The sequence below is a fragment of the Thalassophryne amazonica genome, chromosome 10, assembly GCF_902500255.1.
Source record: "Thalassophryne amazonica chromosome 10, fThaAma1.1, whole genome shotgun sequence".
Classification (NCBI taxonomy): domain Eukaryota; kingdom Metazoa; phylum Chordata; class Actinopteri; order Batrachoidiformes; family Batrachoididae; genus Thalassophryne; species Thalassophryne amazonica.
The window spans coordinates 8418763-8433060 of record NC_047112.1 but is presented as its reverse complement, the minus strand read 5'-3'; the positions used below and the strand labels follow the sequence as shown (position 1 = coordinate 8433060).

Below are 14298 nucleotides of genomic sequence, written 5' to 3'. Positions count from 1 at the left end.
TTACCTCTAAAGTCATCCTACAAACAACCATCCTATGCTGTCTAGTGACACTCTCTCCTGCTACCACCTTACAGTCTGTGATTTCTTTTAGCTTGCATCTCCTATAAAGAATGTAGTCCACCTGTGTGCACCTTCCTCCACTCTTATATGTTACCCTGTGCTCCTCCCTTTTATTAAAGTAGGTATTCACCACAGCCATTTACATCCTTTTTGCAAAATCAACTACCATCTGTCCTTCCCCATTCCTATCCTTTATACCATATCTACCCATTACTTCCTCATCACCTCTGTTCCCTTCACCAACATGCCCATTGAAGTCTGCTCCTATCACCACTCTTTCATGCTTGGGCACACTCTCCACCACCTCATCTAATACACTCCAGAAATCTTCTTTCTCCTTCATCTCACAACCTACCTGTGGGGCATATGCACTGATGATATTCATCATCACCCCTTCAATTTCCAACTTCACACTCATCACCCTGTCAGACACTCGCTTAACCTCCAACACACTTTTAACATACTCTTCCTTTAAAATGACCCCAACACCATTTCTCTTCCTGTCCTCACCATGGTACAACAACTTGTACCTACCGCCGATGCTCCTGCTCTTACTTCCCTTCCACTTGGTCTCTTGCACACACAATATGTCTACCTTTCTCCTCTCCATCATATCAGCCAGCTCTCTCCCTTTACCAGTCATACTACCAACATTCAAAGTCCCCACTCTCATTTCCACCCTTCTAGTTTTCCTCTTCTCCCGCTGTTCGTGGCAACGTTTTCCTCCTCTTCTTCATCGTCTTCGCCCATATAAATGAAAATAAATTGTAAAATTGTAACTGGGAGGAGCTTTATTTTAGATTAATACATTCAATGCCTTTTATTAAGCCTATTTAAGGGTCCAGCTAGTTTAGTCTAGGGTTCCACCTAGTTTTTAAAATATTAGCAGCACAAAAAGTCTGAAAACATACAAACAGCTCGGTGCGATTTTTCTAATAAATCTCAATCTTGCTGCACTCAGGCACATAACAGTGAGCCGAATGTCTAACTTGGTGAATGTACTCAGGAGGCTTCAAACATATGGAGGGCGGGGCTTCTAAGGGCGGAAATATATAGATTACTTCCCAAAACGTGAGTGTGACTGCAGGTCCCAGACTTCTGCCCTTTAATGCAGATGTACCTCAAAACTGGACAGTTTCCTTTCCAGGTCAGAGCCAAGCTTTTTACAAAAAATAAAAATAAAAAAAATAACCATCCATTGCTTTTGGAGGAATCGGCTCAACACACACACACACACACACACACACACACACACACACACACACACACGCATAAATAATCTTGTCTGAGATCAGGTGTCATTCTCGTTTTAAAAAAGTGTGGCTGTTTCACTGAACCTGTAGCTGGATGGTGATTGGCTCCACATGTAAAGTGTCTTTGTCGAAAGGGTCAAAGGTGTCGTCCCTCATGACGTCAGGCTGCGGAACGTAACCGCTCCCTCCTCCGAGCATGAACACGGCCTGGTTCAGCTGCATCGGTTTATCTGTGCGAGAGCACGCAACATTTAAAACCCGCTCGTACCCTCAATCCATGAAGGGGCTGAGACGCGACGGGCGCACTGACCGGGGGTCTGGAAGTTGAGTGCGACCAGCTGGCAGCCACAGAGCCACATGGTTAGTGGGTCGTAGTTTGAGGAATCCAGCCTCTGTCCTCGAGGATAAACCCGTGAAAGCTGACGGCGGTTGTACTGGAGGAAACGCTTCCCTCGGCTACGAGTGGCAAATTTCTCTGCCTTGGTCTCTGGGAAGGAGGACATATCACGGTAACACGCCCTCTCTGTTCCGATCTCTGGAAATGAAAGAAAGTCAAAGAGAAAAGTTGTTTAAACTGTTGGCGGGGTGGGTGGGGGGGCGGTGGAGTAGAGACGAGAGTGCTGCTGAGTCCTTACTGTCCTCGTTGAAAGGGACGGGTCGACAGTAAACCACCAGATCTGACAGCTCCACAGCAATCTTCTTCCTCCTCTCCATCTGCTTCTCCTCCTGCATCTGTTACCATGGAGACCACAGCCACAGCATCACCTCATCACCTCCATAACAACAGGCTAGAAATGAGTCATTATGGCTTTAAGAGTTCTAAAAATAACACATTTAGTAAAGCTAAGGACTGTTTAGAAGCAGTTCAACAGCTGGTTTAGGACCAAACTTATTGAAAAACCAATCGTTATCAATTGTCTTTTATACGATCAATTAAAGCCATACCATTTGTGTAGAACAGTTTAAAAATGAATTCAAACTGCATCACTTCTAATTTTGGAAAATTAAAGCAAGATTTAACTAGTTGGTTGTTGCATTATTGCAGTGGTGGGCACAGATAACCAAAAAATTAACTTTGATAACAGATAATCAGATAACTGAAAAGTTATCTTTGATAAAGATAAAACGATAAACCACCCAAAAATGTATCGGAAGTTACAGATAACCGATAACTTCCAGCATTGTCTCTGGTATAGTTGCAACTACTAACAAGCTTTTTTTGAGTTTTAACACCAGGATCGCTTCTGGAAGCATCAAAAGCAACAACAGACCCAAACAATGAGTCAGCACTTCTGTCTTTCAGCGTCCTGCCCCCTGCTGGAAGCTCCAGTTTACTACATGGCTTCCAGCACAAACGCAACTGAGAAGAGCCACAAAGCTCAACTCTAACCAATCACAGTGCTGCCGTCAGGCCGAGGTCTTGGAAAATAAAGCAGTGCTGAGTTATGGTTTGGTGTATAAATAAAATGAATACTGATAGTATAACTCCATTATTGTCAATTCTGTCATTTGTACAAAGTTAAGATATATAGTTATATAGTTTTGTAACAAACACAGACAGATGGCATTCTGGGTAAAATGTGCCTCCGCTACCCTGATTGGTTGATTAATTCTATGTAAACCAACACGTTAATGTGACGTGTGTCATGTGTTGGTGTTTACAGATAAATGTGCTTTTGTAAAATATTCCGTTTTTTTATTTGTACAAAAAAAAAAAGTCATTTAAAAAAAAAAAAAAAAGCCAAGTTGGAATTAGATAACTGATATAACCGGTGTCAAATAGAACACTGCCAACTACTGGTGCCAGTGCGAGTTTTGGCCCTTTTACTACCTGATTTTTCATTCATGGGTGATTCTTAGACTACGGGCACTTATTATGTCCTTTGATCATATTGTATGAAAAACAGAAAAAAGGGGAAATTTCACACTTTTATAGTTATCTTTACAATGAAAGTGTGTTAAGAAATTTGTTCTAGTAGTCTATGATGACTTTTTCACCTTTTTTCAGCATCATTATATGCAAATATTGCCGTTTTGTGCTTGTCCCACACCCAGACCCTTACCAAAAAGTAGTATATGCAAGTATGTTTCAAGTATACTTCTAGTTTACTTTTTATATACTTATCAGTACTATTTTTTGGTAAGGGGACGTTTGATCTTCAATGATAAAAATGAATGGTAAAGAAACGTTTTTTCTAATGTTTTAAAATATCTCTGAATAAAATATCAGTAAAATAATCAAAACATAATTTGGGTATTCAATGTCATACAACTGTTGTGATTTTTTTTAAACAAAATGTAGTTGTCCCACACTATTGCCATAATTTCCACCACAACACTGTCCCTTTAAACAGTTTGTATGAAAGATTGTTTGGGTAGTTTCTATGGAGATAAACAGTGACATCAGAGCACATGAGAGAGAAAACTGACCCACCTTTCGTCAAAAAAGTGACAGCTGCCAATCAAAATCGGCCACGTCACTAAGCCCCGCCCCCTCTATGACGTCATAGCCAATCAGAATCGATGACGTCACTATGTCCCGCCCCTAAGCCCCTCCCCTAGTCCCGCCTCCAAGCCCCGCCCCTTATGACGTCACAGCCAATCATAATCGATGACGTCATTATGCCCCGCCCCTAAGCCCCGCCCCTGATCCCGCCTCCGAGCCCCCGCCCCTTATGACGTCACATCCAATCAGAGTCGATGACGTCAGTATGCCCCGCCCCTAAGCCCCGCCCCCAGCTCCTCCCCTAGTTCCGCCCCTGGCTCCTCCCCTAGCCCCACCCCCAAGCTCCTCCCCTAACCCCGGCCAAGCACCGCCTCCAAGCCATACCTCCCCTCCCACCCAGGGTCTAATATTTTAATGTCATTTTATTTCATGAATTAAAGAACGATTAAAAATACCTAGATCTTTTTAATGTATTAAAGAATTAACTAATTCTGAAATAATTAAACATAAATCACTGTCTATTATTTAATGACCCTTTAATATCTTTAATTCTTAAATTATTACGTTTCCTTTTCTGTTTTTTAATTCGTAAATTAAAGAAGGGGAACAAATACCCGTCTCTCTCGGCTGTAAGTCTTTGCAGCAAGACGGTCAAATACCCACGCATAGAGCCGCTCGCGGAAACATGACCCTGTGTGTGTGTGTGTGTGTGTGTGTGTGTGTGTGTGTGTGTGTGTGTGTGTGTGTGTGTGTGTGTGTGTGTGTGTGTGTGTGTGTGTGTGTGTGTGGCGGGACACCCGCTGAGCGGAGATGCTGCCCCGAGGTGATGAACCCGAAGAACAATAAACAATGCTCCTTATCACTCACGCCAGATGATGTTTTCTTTTAAGATATTAGCCGATCGATCATGGGGCGCGGGACACCCGCTGAGCGGAGATGCTGCCCCGAGCCCGAACAATAAACAATGCTCCTTATCACTTACGCCAAACGGTGTTTTTAGAGCAAAAGGTAAGGAATTACGCCCCGCGGACGAAGAAGGGTTTAAAAATCCCCTTTCGACGATAGAGTGACATACAGCATTCACCATGGCGAGACGAACTCCGATCCTCCGCTACATCTGCGAGACCCCGGTTAACATCACCATGACAACAGAAGGCTCGCTTGCCCCAAAAAAAGCGAGAATGTACGTCAGCCGTCTGAGCCAGCCGATACCGGAGGAAGATCTGACGTACAGCCTGGAGGGGCACGAACGTTTAACTTACACGTTCGACCCGTATTATGCCCAAGTAAGTTTCTTCACTCTGGCCGAGGGTGAGACTGCCACTCGAGGAACCCCACGGGTGGCGCTTACTTCCGCCGATTGGGGTGTCTTCTCCGCGGCGGCGGGCTCGATGATTCGCGACACGGTCAACCCTGAACCTCCAGGAGATCGGACGCCGGAAAAGAAGAAAACACGCTTCCAACTCACCTGGCTCAGCGCCCAGGGGCCTCGCTATAGGGTGATATTCCAGCGTGGACCTCCTGACACTGTCTCTGAGGGTGAAATTAAGTTGGAGCGGGTTAGTGCCAGCGGCCACGTCAGAAGCGTCACAGCTGCGGCTGAGAGCTGGCATGAGATGTTCAACACCTGCAACGACAGGATTACGGGCCTCTTTACAAGGTGCCTGGCCTGGAGGGACGTTATCGAAGTCCGAAAAAACTTGGCCCCTCTTTTTACTTAAAAAAAAAAATAAAAAAATAAAATAAAAAATAAAATAAAAAAAAATAAAAAAAATAAAAAAAACTCTGACGTAGCTCCTCCCCGCATGCACGGGGATTTCTATAAAAACCAGGGGACCACATCTCATTCAAGCATCGGACGACGAACCAGCATGAGCTCCTCAACCTCTCCCATTGCAGCGGCCGACGACATCGCTTGTGACTGCGCGCTCGACTGTGGAAGAGACCGGCCCTCCCTGAGCCAGGCTTCACGGACCCGCGGTGGGTACGAGAGCCCGTGGGGAGTTCAGCTCGAGGCGGTCTGGGGCGAGATCCATCCTTCTCACGCGCTTTCCAGCCCGGGAGGCGTGGGGTCTCTTCCCGCTGTCACGGAGGCCGCGAGTCCGCGGGAGGTACAAGACCTCGAGCCGGCTGAGAAATACGCCACATCTTTCGCATCTGACCGGCCTGACGGGTTCCTGTCAGAGGAATTCCTGAAAACGGTGAAAGTCGGCGTGGCACACTTACTTTTGGCTGTGATCAAAAGTTACAGACAAAAACTCTGTTACGGGTGTGAGATCGATCACCCCAGCCAGCGCCAGCACGAGTGCCTGGACCCGTTAAATGAATATTTCTTTACCGGACATTTTGAGAGATTAATGGTGAGACTCTGGAGACCGACCTTCATCCCGGCTGTGGTAAAGCTCCTAGCCCAGCGCTTCCTCAACCCATCGGCTGCGAGGGTTCAGGGGGTGGTAGAAAACATCCTCACTGAGCTGAAATACACTGATACTTTTGAAGCAAAGATCAACGAACTGTACACATGTTTCGGTGAAGACGCAGATCTCGACCTGGAGGGGATGGTAGCCGTCTATAACCCAGACGACTGAAGAAAAACCTGTTTTTTTTTTTTTTTTTTTTTTTTTTTTTTTTTTTTTAAATATCATTATATTGTTTTACAGTCATGGGTAATTGTGTGATGATTCTCTTTCAAAGCTTGCGGGAAGTTTATATTATACGTGGACTCTCGTATAAGCTGGAGCGGGTAGTCATTCGCAGGCTGGAGATCCCAGACGCCCCGCCTTTATGCGCTATGGAGAGGGTTTTCGACGTTATCAGACGTCGCCCCGGGCCCGGAGTCTGGACAGATCATATCTACAGCGCGGCTCTCCATTCATCTGAAAAATCTCTGTACAACGTATTACTGAAAATCTCTGTTTTGACCACTGACGATTTTACACGGTGTAATACGATGCATCTGCTTACATTATACACTCTGTTTGTGGATGTGATAGCGTGCCGGGTGAAACAGATGGGGGTGTCCAGAGGGGAGATTGTTCCTACACTTTTACAGCTGAATACTGAAATAAACCGTAAATGCGGGGGAGATGTATTACTGAGAGTTTTCCAGTTTTGTACGTGAACGTATGCTTTTTTCCTTCACGTATGCTGTGTTTAATAAACATGAACAATTGCTTTTTTCTCTGTGTGTGACTTTAATGAATGTAATAAAGCACATATTCTAAACCTTATACGGCCTGTGTTCTTTCCTATAATATTGTTGAAAAAGGGTGAAATGTTTTTCATATTGCAAGACAGAGTCATACAAACGAGGTTTTGGTGGAAAAAAGGTGCTCGTATGAATTAATGAGGGGTTTTAACACGGTCTCATTAAAAGCTCGAGGCTGCTCTGTGAGCGCTCTCCGCGGTGCTGAATCAGAGTTCAATTTAACGTTTCCAAGAGCTCCTATTTAAAACGTATACTTTTTTCCTTCACACATGTTGTGTTTAATAAACATGAACAATTGCTTTTTTCTCTGTGCGTGACTTTAATGAATGTAATAAAGCATATATTCTAAACCTTATACGGCCTGTGTTCTTTCCTATAATATTGTTGAAAAAGGGTGAAATGTTTTACAAATCAAATTTATATAGTGCCAAAACCACAACAAAACAGTTGCCTCAAGGCGCTTCATATTGCAAGACAGAGTCATACAAACGAGGTTTTGGTGGAAAAAAAGGTGCTCGTATGAATTAATGAGGGGTTTTAACACGGTCTTATTAAAAGCTCGAGGCTGCTCTGTGAGCGCTCTCCGCGGTGCTGAATCAGAGTTCAATTTAAAACAAAAGACTAATATTTATGGTCGCTAAAACATATAAAAATGCAAAAGGACTATCCGGTTCATCATTCTGAAGAGATCCGTCTTAAAAGATGGGTGATGAGGGTTTAATGAAGGATGTATATTATAGTCCGGTAAATCCGGGGAGTTTTGGAGGGCCGGAGCGTTTACGCAGGGCTCTGCATGATCAACACAGCTCTAAAATTCGTATGAAGCATATCAGAGATTTCCTGTCGGGGGAAGATGCATACACATTACACAAACCTGCCAGGACGCATTTTCCAAGAAATAGAGTATTTGTCACAAACCCGCTTAACCAATTTCAGGCGGATTTATGCGACATGCAGGGGTTATCAGATTTTAACGACGGGTACAAGTACCTGCTGACCGTTATCGATATCTTCTCAAAAAAAGCGTATGCCAGACCTCTGAAGTCAAAGCAAGGGCGCGAAGTCTCACAGGCCTTTGCCTCACTCTTAAAGCAGAGCGGGGTGCCTCTGAAGATGCAGACTGATGCCGGGAAAGAGTTTTTTAACAAATCGTTCAAGGATTTAATGAAAAAACACCGGATTCTACATTTTGCCACCGCAAGTGATCTGAAAGCCTCGGTTGTCGAGAGGTTTAATCGCACGCTAAAGACGAGAATGTGGAGATATTTTACTGCTAAAAACACGAGAAGATACATCGACGTCCTACCGTCTTTACTCACGGCTTATAACGAGAGTTATCATAAAAGCATTAAGATGAGGCCGAATGAGGTTAATGATCGAAATGTCGATCAAGTGTTTCAAAATTTGTATGGGGCATCCACCCTACGCAGGAGGCCTGTGAAGTGTAAATATAAGGTCGGAGATATAGTCAGGGTCTCCAAGCTCAGGGGAGTTTTTGATAAAAAATATGAACAAAGTTTTACGGATGAAATGTTCACGGTGTCAGAATGTATACAACGTACGCCGCCCGTTTATAAATTGAAAGATTATGACGGTGAGATCATTGAAGGCTCATTCTATGAACCGGAATTGCAGAAGGTTAAAATAGCAAAAGACAGACCGTATCAGGTTCAAGAAATTATTCGTGAACGTTTTACCAAGGGAAAGAAATTTGTATTTGTCAGATGGAAAAATTGGCCCGAGAAATTTAACTCCTGGGTTCCCGCGGACCAGCTGATGGCCGTATAAATATGAGAACTTCCATCTTCAACCGACATATGAGAAATGGATCGGGATCTGAAACACGGATTTTATATGACTCTGCCTTCAACGCCAGCCTAAAAGTATTCCCGGACAACACAATTTCATGCTACCAGGTGGACTTGGCTCGACACCTGGATCTAGAGGGTGACTGGGATGTGGCGCTGACGGAAATTTGTTATCCGCACACCTGGTTAAATATCCCGGAAAAGCCTTCCTGTACGTTCCAGGTGATGAAAATTACGGGCAAGAACAAACTCGCCGTTCACTCGCGATATTTTGACACGGGATATTATGATAACTTTGAGGTTATTGCAGGGCTGATAAACCCTCGTTTGAAGACTATAGATCCGAATCTGACTTTAAAATATGACGATATCCAGAAAAAGTTTCTGTGGGAAGGAGACGGTACCAGCCAGGTATATTTTGAAGCCCCGACGGCGTACATGCTGGGGATGCACCCTAATCAATGGCTGAGATGCGGACCCGGGGTCACGAGCTGTCCCCGCTACCCCGATATAAAAGCAGGGATGTATCACCTGTTCTGTTATACAGACGTTGTACAGCCTCAGGCGGTGGGTGACGCTTTTGCTCCTCTCCTCCGAGCGTTCGAAATTGGAGGTCGTTTCGGGGAAATAATTACAAAGAAATTCAACCCCGCTTATTACATCCCGGTCTCCAAAAGACATATTGAGACAATACGCATCGAAATCAAAAGCGATCAAGATCAAACGGTGGATTTCAGATACGGTAAAGTGGTTGTGACATTACATTTTAAACCGGCGGGATAAAAAAAAAATGGCTGGGGCAGCGCACAAAGCCGACATTTATAGATTTGTGCCTTACTATGAAAATCAAGTCGGGAATGGCCTTCACGGCTTCCACGGCGCTCCTGTTATGTACGGGCGCGGGCTCGGGAACATATTTTCGAAACTGTTCAAATTTGTGTCGCCGCTGATTAAACAAGGATACACGATCGCCAAACCTCACCTGAAAAACGCAGCCCGAAGCATCGCTTCCGACGTAGTGAGCCGCGTTGTTGAGAGGGCCGGACGGAGTCAGGAGCCCGAGCAGCAGCGGGGGTCCGGGATCATGGTGCTCTCAAGAAGGCCCCGGAAACGCCCCCCGGGGAAACGGGTCAAAACAGTTAAAAAGCGAAAGACCCCCGGAAAAAGCAGAACAGTTCGAAGGAAGCATAAGAAGAGGAGGTTGTCCGGGGATATTTTCTCTTAAACAATGTCTCTTTTGCGAAATAATTCCCCCGAATGCACCATGAGCGAATTGGATTTATTCGCCGTCCCCGGGACCCAGCTGTCCATCGAGCAAAGCCAATACGTTGAAGTCAGCCCGTTATCAGCCCTGACGGACATGGGCCCTATCGAGTTTTTTATCCCCGGAGACGGTGAGAGGTATTTAGACCTCAATAATACGCTGCTTTATCTGCGAATGAAAATTACAAACGCCGACGGGACTGACCTGGCTAATGACGCCCGCGTGGGCGTCATAAATTATCCTCTCAATACGATTTTCTCACAAGTCGACGTGACTCTGGGTGACCGGCTGATTTCCCAGTCCAGCGCGACGCACCCGTACAGGGCAATGATTGAGACGCTGCTGAACTTTTCCCCCGCTTCATTGAAATCGCAGTTCACGGGCGGTTTGTTTTACAAGGACACCCCGGGTCAGCACAATTCGACCGCTGTGGATGACGCGGGCCCGAATAAAGGCCTCGTGAGCAGAGCGCGCTTTAGCGCCGAATCGCGTGAATTTCAAGTTCAGGGTCCGCTGCACGCGGACATATTTTCTGCGAGAGGCTTCTTCTGAATAACATTGATCTAAGAGTTAAATTAATTCGAGCCAGCGATGCTTTCTGCCTGATGGGGCTGGCGGCCTCCACTTTCAAGCTGAAATTCTGGGCGCATCCCTATTCGTTAAGAAAGTCACCGTATCCCCTGCAGTGAGATTGGGCCACTCCGCGGCTCTCATGAAAGGGAACGCCGTGTACCCGTTATCACGAATCAACGTTAAGACTTACGTGATCCCCAGCCATTCCAGGATATGCAACCAGGAGAACCTGTTTTTAGGAACCATGCCCAAATATGTGGTTCTGGGTATGGTGAATCACAATGCATTCAGTGGGGAGAAGAGATCTGTCCCCGTTTGAATTTGCACACTATGACCTGGAGTACCTCGCACTCAGTCAAAACGGGAGACAGCTGCCGGCTAAAGCTTTCCAGCCTGAATTTAACAACGAACTCTCTGTCAGGGAGTTTTACAATCTCTACACCGCGACCGGACGACACCTCAAAGACCAGCCTCTCTGTATAGACCGGGAGGATTTTGCGCGCGGCTACGCGCTGTACGTCTTCAATTTAAACCCGGAGGAGGACAGCGGCGCTCTGAGCCCCGTCTCCACAGGCACCCTGCGACTTGAAATGAGATTCAGAGTCGCGACTCCGCATACCACCACGCTGATAGTGTACGCGTGTTATGATTCTCTCCTGGAGATTAATTCCAAGCGACAGGTCCTTGTGGATTTTTACTGATGAACACCCTGGAATTGGACGCAGTTATGAGGGGCTTAATAGGAGACCTGTTTGCCGGTGTTTTTGCGTCTGACGAGTTATTCCGGATCAAGCCGGGCCCTCCCGTATATTTCATTGTAAACACCCACCCTAGACATTTACCGGGAGAACACTGGTTAGCGCTCACCGTTGAAAAAAATGGTCGAGCCACATTTTTTGACTCGTTCGGCCTCAGCCCTGACTTTGATTACTACCCTAAAAGCATCCTGCAATATCTGGAGAATCTCCCAGATGTTAAAAACATTCTGTATCACAACAAGCAGCTTCAGCACGAGTTATCCGACGTATGCGGACAACACTGCGTGTATTATCTGTATAACAGAGCCAGTGGGAAGTCGTACCGGGACGTGGTGTCTTTATACTCCGAAAATACTATCGCGAACGATGATTTGGTTTCTGATTTTGTGAAAAGATATCGTTATTGCCTTAAGAAAAGCTGCAATACCTCCTGTAACCAGCTAGCAGGGCCTCTGCATGAGTTTAAATATTGTCACGGCTTGTGTTAACCGGCGTTCCTATTTTTTTATGTTTTTCCGTGTGAAAATGTAACCCCCGTCTTAGAACGCTCTCCCGATCATACCTTTAAAGTTTTATTGCGTTTGGAAAATTTAAACCCCCGTTTTTTAAATGTAGAAAGAAGCCTTGACCTTTGACCTTTGATTTTTGTATGTGTTTTTTTTCGCCTGAAAACGGGGTGGATGTGTGAGAGCGGCCTTCCGATCATACCTTTAAAGTTTTAACGCGTTTGCATAATGTAAACCCCCGTTTTTAAACGTAGAAAGAAGCTTTGACCTTTGACCTTTGATTTTTTGTATGTGTTTTTTTTCGCCTGAAAACGGGGTGGATGTGTGAGAGCGGCCTTCCGATCATACCTTTAAAGTTTTAACGCGTTTGCATAATGTAAACCTCCGTTTTTAAACGTAGAAAGAAGCTTTGACCTTTGACCTTTGATTTTTTGTATGTGTTTTTTTTTGCCTGAAAACGGGGTGGATGTGTGAGAGCGGCCTTCCGATCATACCTTTAAAGTTTTAACGCGTTTGCATAATGTAAGCCTCCGTTTTTAACGTAGAAAGAAGCTTTGACCTTTGACCTTTGATTTTTTGTATGTGTTTTTTTTCGCCTGAAAACGGGGTGGATGTGTGAGAGCGGCCTTCCGAACATACCTTTAAAGTTTTAACGCGTTTGCATAATGTAAACCCCCGTTTTTAAACGTAGAAAGAAGCTTGACCTTTGACCTTTGATTTTTTTTATGTGTTTTTTTTCGCCTGAAAACGGGGTGGATGTGTGAGAGCGGCCTTCCGAACATACCTTTAAAGTTTTATCGCGTTTGCACGCTTTAAAACATTGTTATTAAGTACAGAAAGAAGTGTTAATCTTTGATCCTAAATTTTTTGTATGTGTTTTTTTTTGCCTGAAACGGGGTGGATGTGTGAGAGCGGCCTTCCGATCATACCTTTAAAGTTTTATCGCGTTTGCATGATGTAAACCCCCGTTTTTAAACGTAGAAAGAAGCTTTGACCTTTGACCTTTGATTTTTTTTTATGTGTTTTTTGTGAAAAATGTTCCGAATGTGTAGAAAATGCACACCCGATCATACCTTTAATGTTTTTGCATCGTTGTTATTAAGTAGAGAAGTGTTGAAAGTTGTTTTTTAAACCGTATACCGAATAAAAGTGATGAAGGCCGGAGATGAGTTTCAGTCTGTGTTTTATTAGTAACAATATACAAAAACGTGACTGACTGCGATGTATTTAAAGAATCTTGATCATAATATCCAGTCAGTTTTAATTCGATACCCTCCTTTTATGGTGAGAAACCTTCCCAGCGTTGGAAGTCTTTTTTTTTCTTAAGTTTCTTCCTGGCCGGCGAATCGGTTAAAAGAAGGGATTCATCCGGCGAGCTGCTCCGGCCTTTTTTAAGCTTCTGAAGCTGCTCGCGGGCTTGCGGGTTTGATACGCACGCCACCGGGATGTTCCGCTCCTGTAAAATATTGAGGAACTTCACCCAGCCTGTAGGAGGGCTTGATTTCTTGAACGAGGATCCGAGATGTTTCATAAGATCTATGGCGTGAGACCCCCTCACGACTTTCCCCTTGTAAATAAATTCCCCCGACGGACTCCAGCGCGTATCACCCTTCGATAATTTCCTCATAATATATTCAGCGTTTCTACGCTCTCTGGAGGGGATATTCTTCAGGACCTCTGTGACAGTCTCATCCTCCTCCTCCTCCTCCTCCACCCCCTCCTCCTCAGGTTGCTTAGCGACGCGAGTCTCTTGCGGGGGTGAAACGCGTGATTCGAGTTCCCCCTGCTTGATCAGGGTTAAATAGCGCTGCAGCAGAGCCTCATACTTTTTAATTTTTTCATAAGGAGAGTGAGTACGTTCTTCCAGTATACCACGCATTCGCGAGTCTAAATCATTTTCCGCCGTTTGTCTGATGTTATTTCCGCTCGGCGGAACGGAATGACTGAGTTGAAGCATCTGCTGTGGAGTGAGTAAAAACATCTTTTGCGCCGCTTTGAACGCCATTATCCTCTGGGTACTATTAGACTCGTTATAACGGGCAGGGCCGCGGCGAGCAGAGGCAGGAGAAAGCCGCCCGTCTGAATCAGCGCTCCCCGCTTCTTTTATAACTGGTTTTTCTGTCGGCCAGAAGACGTAAAACTCTTTTTCGTTTTTTCAAGGCCCGGAATTGAGAGTCGCTCAAGGCGATATTCCCCTTTAATATATTCAAAGCGATCTCGGATAAAGTTTTCAGAAGCTCCGCCCTGCAGGTCTTCAGGCTGTGGTGACGCTCCCTCGCCCCGGCTCTGATTAGCGCTTTAAGAGCGGGGGCGTTCCTTTTTAAAAGAGAGCTCATATCCGTTTATCTTTCTGTAAATAAACTGTGGGCCACTCGTGCGGGAGTAATCCCGATCTCAGTCTGAACTGATCTGGACACTCCTG

At 45.1% G+C, this 14298-nt stretch overlaps 1 protein-coding gene across 1 annotated transcript in view; it reads right to left on the bottom strand.

Annotated features, from left to right (window-relative positions):
• The window catches only part of LOC117519437 (1-phosphatidylinositol 4,5-bisphosphate phosphodiesterase gamma-1-like), a 77537-nt gene that overhangs the window by 12973 nt on the left and 50266 nt on the right, over nt 1-14298 (bottom strand). The window contains exons 25-27 of the mRNA XM_034180782.1: nt 1949-2045; nt 1624-1848; nt 1398-1543 (exon numbers count right to left, since the gene is read on the bottom strand). Of these exons, the coding sequence (XP_034036673.1) occupies nt 1398-1543; nt 1624-1848; nt 1949-2045 (468 nt within the window). The remainder of the gene's footprint in view (nt 1-1397; nt 1544-1623; nt 1849-1948; nt 2046-14298) is intronic.